The 12,303-nt window shown below is 35.6% G+C and overlaps 1 protein-coding gene across 15 annotated transcripts in view; it reads right to left on the reverse strand.

Moving 5' to 3' along the window:
- Positions 1–12,303, reverse strand: part of ADGRL2 (adhesion G protein-coupled receptor L2) — a 329,848-nt gene that overhangs the window by 175,337 nt on the left and 142,208 nt on the right. For 14 of the 15 annotated variants that reach the window (XM_074221816.1, XM_074221817.1, XM_074221824.1 and 11 more), the window contains one exon: positions 704–875. In XM_074221816.1, coding sequence (XP_074077917.1) covers positions 704–776 — 73 coding nt within the window. In that variant the 5' untranslated portion in view covers positions 777–875. Of the gene's footprint in view, positions 1–703; positions 876–2,833; positions 4,887–12,303 lie in introns of those variants that run through there. The other variant, XM_074221819.1, reaches the window with a different exon arrangement.

Raw genomic sequence — 12,303 nt, forward strand, 5'->3', positions numbered from 1 at the left:
TATTTTAAAGCCTTTCAAAATGTGATTTTTTTAAAAAACTAGTCCACATACTATTTCCCTGAAGTCTTTCTAAGCATCTGGCCTAAGAATCAAGCAAAAGTCTCACACTGTGAGAAATACACTCTATTTAAAAAAAAAAAAAAAGACAGATAACATCACAGAGGAAACACCAAAGGAACTATAACTACTTTTCAAAAAAGGATTTGATGGATTTATTTAAGAGTTTCAGAACTATTATATTAATACTTGAGGTAACAATGGAAAAAAGGGAACTGAGGTACCACAAATTGTTTTCTATTTCAGTAGAAATAAATTTAGTCAAGAAGCATAAAATCAACAACAAAAGATAGCTCTTAGTTCTATGAAGTCATAGTTAAAATATTTGTGGATTAATTTCAAAGTTTATCACTCTGCAGAGTGGCAATGTAATGAAGGTAAGCAGAAAACAATGCTTAAAAAATACTTTTCAGTCAAGAAAACTGAAATTCTAGTTGCTTCAACGATATATATCAGTGTGAAATTGTGAAAAAAAGAAAAAATTCCAACCATTAAGCAAAATTCAACATCAAGATATCATTCAAAAGGGTATGAAATTGGCAATGAATTAATTACTCATCCTCACCTGTCTCATTACAAAAACTTTGCTATTTCATAAGTATTTAAAAGTCTGTATACTTCTGTACATTTTAAAAGACTATCTTACCTTCTGTACCCTGTAAGATGCTGATTGCAAGGAGAAACCAAAGACTTCGCATTCTGCAACCAGAAGACACCATTATTGATCCCTTCGATATTCCCTTTGTATTCCTTAACGAATCCAGTTATAAATGCCCAGCTTCATTGAGCCCAGCAGTTTGCATCATTGATCCTCATATCTGAAAAAAAAATCCATCATTTACTATGTGCCAGTTATAGAATTAAAATGCTTTTTAAAAGGACAGAGTTTAATCTGAAAAGATTTTTTAAAAAAAGCTATAGTTTGCATCTATAACAATATGGTACAGACGTGGCAGGATTTGAAATCTGAAGTCTAGTATTCAAATCTCTACTCTGCAACTTACTCCATGTGTAGTCAAGACCTCTAATTTCTCCCAGTCTTAGGTTTTATCACTGTAGAATAAAGGAGTAGAACAAATGAGATTTGAAGGTCTAAATATATGAGCCTATACCATACTATTTTTGAACCTTAACTCTAAAAATGCTCTAAAAACTTTAAAAAAGCATTAGATAAATCCTGTTAAAAATCGTGAAGTGTAAAATTATGGAATGTTTAACACCCCTGTTGAAATGTACCTCTTCAATTCATTTGCAAAAAAAAAAAAAAGGAGCATAAAGCCTACTCCATATGTCCAATAAGAAAGGGAGATGGGCCAGCTTTAGCTATTTTAACTATTGTCTCAATAATTTAAGTAGGGAGACAATAAAGAGGAGATTAAGCTTAAGAAATCTATGAAAGTAGGGTAAATCAAAATGATTTGCATGTGTGTATTTACTCCAAGAAATTCAAATTCCTAAAGAAATTGAATGGCAAGCATTAATGGATGGTCTAGTCTAATTCTACATGGTTGAACAAGTCCTTGAACCAGTTGTCAATCTTACAGAAAATGTTTAAACCAGGTTTTCTAAGTTCAAAAAAAATTCTATCGAATAGCAGAATACTTGCAATGAAAGGAAGCATATATTTTCAAAACAGTTCAGAGTTCTAGCCCAGAAATTGATTAACTATATCATTTAAGACAATCAGGAACCAAAATGGGAAAAATTATTCATGGATTGAAAATGGTTTATGCTTACTGATTAATGAGTCACCTATAAAAACATAATAAAGAAGTGAGTAAAATATATTATTTTCTTCCAAGTTGTTTTTTAATCACCTATATACAAATATATACATTTATCTAAGTATATGGATGCTATATATATATATATATATATATATATATATATATATATATATATATATATATATACACAGGAGTAAATTACTAATGTTTTGAGGTATTCTGCTACATTAAATTTACAGCTAAGCAACCCAAGTAGAGACCTAGAAATGAAACAAACCAGCACAGAAAATGTTTAGAGCAATATATCCAAGTCTCCAAATTCTTTCTTTATACATGTGAACAAAAGAAACCAGAAATGATTATGATTAGAATTCAGCAAAGCAGAAATTATTTAGGAAACCCTAACCATACCCTGGAGAAGGCCTTCTCTGATCAATCCAGCTACGTAAGGTATTTCTAACCCAGGTTGCAAAACTTTCCTCCCCAAGACTCCACCCCACCTAAAAAATAGCAGAATCCTCAACCTGATATCTATTTTGAGAGCTCACATTATTTAAGAAGAAATTGAACCTCTTAAAAATAAAATCAATCTGTTTAAGGAATTCATTCTGCCTTTCATCTTTAGGTAGTACATTACGTTATTCTATTGACCCATAGTTCAAAGAAAACATAGTACCACAAGTATGATGTGTTCTATTATTCCTTCCTCTGGAAACTGGGAAAGAGAAAGGAGCCCACATATAAAAATGAACCACACTGACCAAGTACGGTCTTTCTCTGTCTCTGTCTTTCTGTCCCTCTGTCTGTTTCTCTCTTCTCCCATTCTTCCCATCCTTTCCCAAAAGAAAACCTTTAAAGAAACTGACAGTAAACAGGACAAAGACTGCCTCTTTCTTTCTTGTGTCCAAAGTCCTGCAAAAAAAACCTGAGTGATGCTAGCCGGTCTCTGGAGTCAGTATAGAGTCTGGCCCTGAACCTCAACATTTGCCCAGATTGAGAAATTCCCTAACACAAAGTGAAAGCAAATGTCCGTTAATGTTTTTACCCACCTAGAGCTCAGGGCAATCAAAAGTGGAGTATCACACATACGAATCACCATATGACGGATAGAGAATGGCACTAACTCCAGAATTCCTTATAGAGCAGATGAGGGAAAGGGAAAGAGAGTAAAGAGGTGGAGAAGGGTGGGGGGAGGGTGGAAAGACAGCCAACAAAAAGCCAGAGGAACATCATGTGATAAGCTCAAAAAAAGTTGCTTGCATTATGCTATATGCTAGATATATGTTTTAAAACATTTTATTCAACAGAGTCTTCCCTACTGAATTGGTTACATTCTAACCAATTTATCTCCTTTGTCCTGATAATTTTACTTAGTAAATCTAAGGTATTTTCTGTTCAAATATTCAACATACCTTTAAATATGATTCAATTCAGTATTATTATTCTTCAAGACTGAAATCCTTATTTTTTCCTCTAATCCATTATGCACTCTGTTAAATTTCTCTTTAACATCAGAGATATCTGATTTAACTCTTTTCATTCTGGTTTTATGGATAATAAGACAGAATTGAGGATTATTTTATTAGGGTTTTTTTTTTAATTCCCTCCACCATAGCCTTTAATTCACTGACTTTATTCTAAACTTGCCAAATGCCACTTCAAACTACAGATTAAGTGATGGAAAGGGACTCAGTAACGTCACAATTCAATTCCACCATTTCAAAAATGAGAAAAATAAAGCCCAGAGAGACTAAAGTAAATAGCCACTCATTGAACAGCCACGAGGTGTCAGAAGCAAGATCTGAATCTGTCTTGTTGGTTCCCCCCCCATGTTCATCCATCATAGCACAATGCGTCTCCACAGACATCATGTAGTAAGCTCCCTGAATAGCATTCCTACTTTGTCCACTCCTTCATAACCATTCATTAAGAATTAATGAGTAACCAAAACCATGCTAGACCAAGAGAACAGAAAGACAGAATGAAAGGGACCTTGCCCTCAAAGAAGTTCTATTCTATTAGGGCATCCAGAGATACACAGATAAGTAAATTTAAATTATATATGAACTAGAGTCAAAATAATTTCTTCAGAGAGCATCAGAAGTTGAAGAGGTCAAGAGAGAATTCCTGTTGGGTGACGGTACTGGAGCTGAAGCTTAAAGCAAGCTAATAATAAAAGTTTCATGTACATTAAGTAATGATTATTTCTAAAAATGTTTCCATGTATGCTCTCAACTGTTATTTCCCAAATAACAGCAATGTTTCTTGAAGTTCCAAAATCATATAATATATTAATATATAGGTGTATATGTGTGTATACATGTTCTTAAGGACATACACACATATTCTCTCTCTCTCTCTCTCTCTCTCTCTCTCTCTCTCTCTCTCTCCCCACACACACTCCACCTCCCCCCAGTCATATCAGAATGCTCATTTAATCCAATGCTTAAAATATATATGATTCATTAGCCTTCAGACAAGTAATAAAGTTAATACTTAAAAGGATGCAGGGTTTCCTTAGTAGGGACCTCCAAACCCTTGACACAGATCCCACATACACTCTGCAGAAGGGGATTGTCACATCTAGTATCTGAACTCAAGCCACCCAGTCCTCATTTGGGATCCTGAGCATGATAGGAACTTCCAGACAGACCTTTTAAATAGTAAAGTATAGCTTCTGAGAACTCAGAATTGCTTCTAAACAGATTTAGGCAAAGCAAAAGAATAAATAGTATTTCAGTAGAGAATTCCAGAAATAAAAAAAAATTAAAAATTAGAACACCACACATGCTTTCATCATGTCAGTGGCTTTCTTAAGGGGGAAGGCAGATCTTCCCATATGTCTTAGCAGATTCCCATGACCCAGTTTAACTTAATTTCATTAAATTAAGCTGTGGAAACAAAAAAAAAGATTCTTCAGGTATTTTAGGGTACAGTAGGGACACAGTTGATGCTCCCCCCAATCAGAGACCATCACCACTTGTTCCTATTTCTCTCATTAAAGAGTTGAAAGTATATAAATTAAACATAATTAAAGCTTCCAGTTTTTGAATGCTAAAAATTCAATCAAATGAAAGAACCATCAAGCATGAGCTCATATCTATCCACCCCCCCGCCCCCATGTCTGACACTAAACCGCACAGGACTACATCTATATCTTATCATTAAAATAAGGTAAATAATATGACTAGGGTATAACTACCTCTTAATGCCATAGGTAGATCTGGAAGACTAAAGCATCCATCTGCATTAGTACAAGAGGTTTCTTCATCAGGAGCTTGCCCGTACCAAAGAAATTACAGGTCCAATGCAAAGAAAGCAAAACTAGTGGCACCAATTATCTAACAGTATTGTTGTTAATAGATACTTCAAAAAATAATTTAAGTAATAAATATTGAAAACTTTAAATTACTATAATCAAGAATCATTAGATCAACTTCAGGAAATCAGAGACTGAGAGCTAGACAGGTCTTCGGAAACAGTCATCCAGTCCAATCCCTTCATTTGACAATGAGAAACTAAGAATCAGGAATGTGAAAAAATTTGCCCCAAGTCACATAGAGATCAAGCATCAAGGGAAATGGGCAGGGAGAATTTGAACCCAGGTTCTCGGTCTCCAGAGCAGTTCTCCCTTACTATTATGATACCCGTTGCTTATTGCTCTCCAGAAGGACCTGAATGAATTTGAAATCTATTATTCACAGAGATATCACAAACAACCAAACTGAAGCAAGTACATACAGATTAACAATAAATGATCTGCCAACAACAGCTACCAATAGAGTAAAAACGTGAAAAAATGGGTGCAAACAACATGCAAGAAAAAAATGAGGATTAAATTCATCATCTGTCGCATCTGAACAACTCTGGGACCTACAGGTTGTCTTATGTATGATCTGACCAAGCAATTAGATGCATTACTAGGCACAAGTGAAAGAAATTTAGTAAGCCTTTCAAATGTTGCCAGTTTGGGTGAAGAATTTCAGTGTCCACAATGGCGTTCTAATGCATCTTTTAAAAAAAAAATGGCAATGAAATAATGCCTTTGGGCAGCTTGCCTACATGTACAACTTTTAAAAACTTGAGACCTTTCTTAAAATGGCAAGCAATCGGGCTATGTTCTGTCATACATTACTTCAATGAGTTCTTGTTTGTGGGAAGAAAAGGAAGGAAGAAATCAGGGGACTTGGAGAGATTGATGACCACCTTCTAGGAAACAGCTGCCAAGATAGGAAAACCTCTGGCAGAGAAGGGAAAAGAGAAAGGGGGAGGACAAAAACCCAACCATACAACCAAAGCCTCTTTTGTGGTACTTGGCCAGGAATGAATACTTCATGGACACAGTTTAAGCATACTAAAGACCCGGTGTATTCTTAGCTTAACTCTTGAGAATGACTGTGGCATACAACTGCAAAAAGTAAACATCAGCCTGGTGAAGGGCTTGGTGTAAATGGTCATGTTTCCGACAAACAGAAACAGGGAGTTGCAATGCGTTTAGAAAGTCACCGCCTATTCCCATCAAATGAAACTTGAGTCCATCTGTCCTCTGTCATGACAAGAGCAAGGAATGTCAAATAGAGCTGTGTAGCCTCCAAGAAGCTACACAAAAGGCCCGATTCCATATGATTCCCATCCCCCAAGATTTTACTTGTAAAAAGTAAATGAACTTCAAAATATGATTTGGAAAAAAACAGAAGTCAAAGAATTTTCATGCTGCTCTAATCCAAATTTAAAACAATTCTCCAAAGAGAATAATTTTAATGGAAATCCAAATACTTTTTAAAAACCACAATCAGCTAAGACGAAAAGGAGCAGACATCACAATACTTAACTACGGTGAAACTAATCCCAAGAAAAATGCTACCCCAAAAGCAAACTGGAGCCAAAAGACACTTACACTCATAGATGTGGTTGACAGACTTGTCTTTCAGACCATGTAATTGCCTGAGAAAGGGAGACAGACAACAGCATCTCACAAAACAAAACAAAAACAGCAAACAAAACCAGAAAGACCATATTAAATTGCCTTTCAGCAAACAGAAGGAACAATTACTTAAAGTGTTTCCCCTACACTAATAATGTGCTTTCCTACAGACCTTAATAAACCTTTTTAAGGGACCCCAGAAAGCATGCATACACACACACACACACACACACACACACACACACATGTTCCAAGAGCCTTGAAGGAGGTCAGAAAGTAGTGGGGCCATGGACAAGACAAGAGAAAAAAAAAGTTCCTTAATACTCAATGACATTTAATTTCAAAGCACAAGGAAAGATACAGAAAATAGCTTCTTTGGCTATAAACACCGGTGACTTTAAATAATCCAATCCACTTCTTGCTGAGACTTATAAATGTCCTAATCCCTTCTTTCCTCATTTTATATCTCGCTATCTATGAAGAAACAAACGACTTAATTTTATTTTGAGTAGACATCAAAATAGTTATAAAAAGCAAACATTTGTGCTTGCACATCAACCACAAGTCAGTCTACAGAGCTTCCCTCATAAGGTGTTGAAGATTTTAAAAATAATCCTAAGTATTCTATTGACTCTGGCATGCAATAAGTCAATCATTGCATCCCTACTATTAAATCGACGTATGTTCCCGAGTTGAAGGAAGATTCCAGGAATGGACCTCAGCACTGTTCATATCCCAACAGGCTTCACTGTCTTAGGCTCGGCTTGTAAGGCAACAGACAGCAGCAGGCCCACAGATAGTAAGTAACCCGTGTTTATTTATTAGCAGCACTAGTCTGTCAGCAGGGGTACTTAAAAGGAGAATACCACTAAAGCATCTTAATAGTTTTGTATTAGTGCTCCACTACTGGGAAGTATAGCTAACCCACAGAATTGCAAACCCAAGCTCTGATGGGGGGGGGGGGAGAAAGAGAAGTCGAAAGAAGTGGGGAGAGAGCTAAATAGACAAGAGACAAAGAGAATATAAAATTCTTTTGTTGAAATCACTTTAACTACAAATGTAAATGAGCCATGTAGTACCGAAGGTGTTTCCTATTAACAGGTTATTGTAAAAGGAAAAAGGCTAAAACTGGTTTTCTCTCAATGAAGATGGATATTCCATTTAAAACACTACAATCTGAAAGACCTATCCTGGAAGAACACAACCTTTGTTCTTACTGAAGGAATCCCTAGTTGAACTTCTAACAACAAAACAGAAAATATGGGAACATGAGATAGAAGAAGAAAAACAACCTGACCAAGGTCACTTATCCTTCCAATAAAAGAGATCTGCAGGAAATCCACAGAATATGAGAATATGTACAATGAGAAGCACTGTGTGAATGTTTGGCAAAGTTTTAAACAAAATGGGATTATCAATTCATACTATGAATATAAACTGATTTCCCAAAACTAGTCTTTCTGGATCTTACCTCCCCTTCCTTTAACCACTAAGGCTGAATTTGCTAGTGAGAACAATCTTACGCTTAAGATTAACAAATATACCTCCCCCCGCCCCTTTGGTGAAGTTTTAAAAGTAAGCAATAGTCCAGTACCATTAATATGAAACCCAACTGACCATGTCTGATATTTGAGGAATAATAAATTATATAAAATCACATTTTCCTTTCTAATTATCATTTCAACTTGGTCCAACACTATTTTTTCAACCTACTCAGAGCTATTTTCCTGGAGGGGCTGATTTTTGCCCTGGCTTGGGAGTTCTCATTCAATAAGCCAAGTAAACCTTTGCTAGTGCTAATCAGAAAGGTCCTTTTGGCTCTAGGCATTGTCCTTTTGCCAGCTTTGAATTTTTCAGTAATCTCCCCTTAGATTTTAATCTCTCTCTCTCTCTCTCTCTCTCTCTCTCTCTCTCTCTCTCTCTCTCTCTCCTATATATACTCTCATCCCTTCTTTAAACCTTCATTTTTCTTTGAATTGACATAACAAGTCAAGACTCCCCCCCCCCCCCAAATTAAAAAGTCAAATCAGATGAAAAGTCTCTTAACATTTTTGGTCTTATCAAATCACTGAAATTTCCTGGTATCCTAATGATAAAAACCTCCACTGAAAGGACATAGGGGAAGGGGGTTGAAAGATTCTATTAGTCAATTTACAATGTTAGGCTATACTGTGCTGGTACCATGCTGAGCACATTAAATATACTGAGAGTTCTGAGCACCAGAGGTACCATCGAAGCCATTCTCTTCATTAAAGTCTAGGCTGTGCAATGACAAAGACAAGTAGCTCTCATTTTTAAAACTAGCACAGGCGAGATTTTAGGATTAAACACTTTAAAAAGAAAAAAAAAAAAACTGGCCAAGCCCAACCTATAAGAAGGTCTTTCCCCAAGATCATAGAGAATTCAAAACAATCCATCCCTTTAAAATAGTTTTTTTTTATTTATTATAAGGGAAAAATGGTAATAATGTATACTTGCAACACTAGCATTTTGTTTTTGAGAGTTTTTTCATTTTAATGACCCTGAACCGTCTCCTCTTGACAGCTTTCAGAAGGTTTTCCAAGAGACCTATTTTCACATTATGTCACTTGTCTGGCTCTTTTTCAAAGTCTATAATTGTTCTTGAACTGAGAGTACACAAACAAAACTGGCATTGTTGCCTGATAGTCCCACACCTCAGAAATAATTCTTCAAAATAACTGACATTTATATAACATGATAAGATTCACAAAACAATTTCCTCAAAATCATGCCTTTGAGATGAGTAGAACAATGAATGAATCGATGAATCAATGAATGAAAAAGGATTTTTTAAAGTACTTGCTATGTGCTAAGGGATACCAAAGAGCCAATTCCCTGCCCTCATCTAGAAGGGAGATGGGGGGGGGGCGGTATTTTGGTCTGGGAAGTGCTGGGGAGAGAAAGCAGAGCCACAGAGCAGCTGACTGACGCCCTTTCCAAAAGCAAAGGTAGACTTAACTTGATAACTGTTTCCAGGGTAAGAGGTAGAGGGCAGAGAAAGAAAGACAGAATGGGTGAGAGAGTAGCACACCCACTGCTTAGCAGGAGGATCACCTGGGTGAAGTATAGGCATTGGGATGAGACCAGCTAGACAGAGGGCTCTCACTCCTCAAGGCAGCAGGGTCCCCAGAGCAAGAGTTCCAGTGGCAGACGATGGTGACAGTGAGATAGGCCAGGAAGATGGTGGGGGGATAAGTGCATATTATTATTCCATTTAACAAAGAAGAAACTTAACTTCAGAGAGGTTGTGAGCTGTCCACAGTTATAGCTACTAAACATGGGGATGACAGTTCAAACTTTGAGTCCAAGTCCAAGGCTTTTTCATTTCTGCCAGTGAAAAGCCTAGACACTTATTTCATGACTTTCCTCCTTGAACACAAACTGGCAAAAATGTAACAAATATTATTTTCAGGTTATTAATCTTTCCTTCATTCCAAGTTTAACTAAAGAAGTCACCCCCTCCCCACATTTACTGATGCTCCTTCTCTCTACAAATCACTTCGCAGCTCCTTACTGATCTTTTCCCCCAAACCCCACAAAAAGACATTTTGCTTATTAGCACAGGAGCCTAGACTTAATTAATTTATTTCAACAAACATATATTAAAATGAATTATTAGGAAACAACTGATACCAATTTTTTTTGCAAAAATAAGATAAAATATAAAATGTTTTTTAAATGTTTCACTGACTAAAAATTAAAAAATAAAAGTTACAAAATAAGAGCAAACAAAATAACAGTAGTTTTGAGGTATGATGAAACAGCAGCTAGGACACTGGACTTGGGATCAGGAAAACTTGAGTTCAAAATATGCCTTTGACACTTCCTAGCTCTGTCTTGGGCACATAATCACTCTGTTTCTGTTTCCTAATCTGCAAAATTGGAGGGTTAGAAGAGATTTAAATCTACAATAATATATCTTAATTTCATTCCTTTTAAAATATTTATACTTTAAATGGCATAAATTAATAAAATAGAATATGAAAATTGAATTCATTTTTTTCAATATCTGAAATCATTGCTTAAAGTTGGGGGGGGGATATAGACATACTGCATCCTAAGTAATTGTTATTGCCTTTAACTTTTCATAGAGAAAATGTCTGTGAGAATTTGTTTGAAAGCATGGCCTAATTACCATGCAGGCGAATAGGAAACAAAATCAGGGATGGACTGAACAATTCAATCATGTAGCCCTCATGAATGGCTCCCTTCATAAAATCAGGGGCATATAAATCATTGTTACTAGCCATTCCTTAAATCGATATTCAAATTCCCTCTTGGTCTATATATATATATATAAAACCACTAAATGAAATAATAATGACTCAGGACCTGTCCTACATTAGATCATCAATATTACCAATAAGAATTTCTTGGTAGTAATGAGGTCATCTGGATAAAATGTGTCCAGTGATTTTAGAAATAAATACGAAGAATGAACTATAAAAGAATAAATTGTGATGAGGATTTTGCCATATATATTATACTGTCTATTATAATAAATAAATGATACAACTTGCCTACAAGTCAGATGTCAATATTTCTGGAGGCCCCTAAACATTTAAAACATTGTTTTTATAATGAATTAAGGTTTTTCTTTTTACAGTTACAATTGCCTAAATTTCTTTTCAATACTTAGAGATATAGATTTTGGAGTTAGAAGCAGTGCTCACTAATTGATTTAGTAACCAGTCCAGGATATCATAAAGATGGGCAGTGGGGAATCTAATAGATGGAGGACCTGGCTAAAAGTTGGGAAGATCAGAGTTTTAAAACTATCTCTGGCCATTCTGGCTGTGTGACCTTAGTCAAGTCAATTAATTTCTCAGGGCTCCCAGTTAAGTCTCAAAGACCATAAATTGCAGATAAGATGAATATCTGCATTGGTAAAATGAAATCACAATTCTGACACTCCCTAACATCCCCCCCAAAAAAATTAAAGGGCATTGGAACATTATGACTAGACTTCCCTGGATACAAAGATATGGAATATATTTCCTGACTCCAAGGAGATGCTTATTCAAATAGTTACAATCTAAAACAAATATAAACTAATAAAATTTAAATCTTTTTTTAAAATAAGTTAATGTCAATAAATGTTTCTATCACTTGGGCTATAAAGATAATAAGAATCCCATTACTCTTCATAAATTCTTCCATTTACAAAGACTTGACACATATTGGTGGAAATATTCTCTGGAATGAGGAGAGGGTCCCTGGGGTTTAGTCCCGGGCTGGTCACTAAGTGGGTGTTTGATCTCAAATAACAGTAGCTGACATTTACATAGCCCTTAAAGAGTTGAAAGCGTCTTGGTATAGATTATCTCATTTAAGTCATCTAATTTCCCTGGTGCCTCTGTTTCCTCATCTGTAAAATATCTTTAACAGTTCTAAAATCCCAAGCAGCTCAAGTCTAGATTTCTTTGATTCTATGACTTAAGATCTACTAATCCAAAGAAAAATTTTAAAGCCACAATGTCCTGTGTCACAAAACTGCCACATAAATGAGAGCAATAATCCTAATAATTGAAGACAGGAAATTATTTTCCCTTCAAATAACATATTTCAGGAAAA

Source organism: Macrotis lagotis, chromosome 2 (genome assembly GCF_037893015.1).
Source record: "Macrotis lagotis isolate mMagLag1 chromosome 2, bilby.v1.9.chrom.fasta, whole genome shotgun sequence".
Taxonomy (NCBI): domain Eukaryota; kingdom Metazoa; phylum Chordata; class Mammalia; order Peramelemorphia; family Peramelidae; genus Macrotis; species Macrotis lagotis.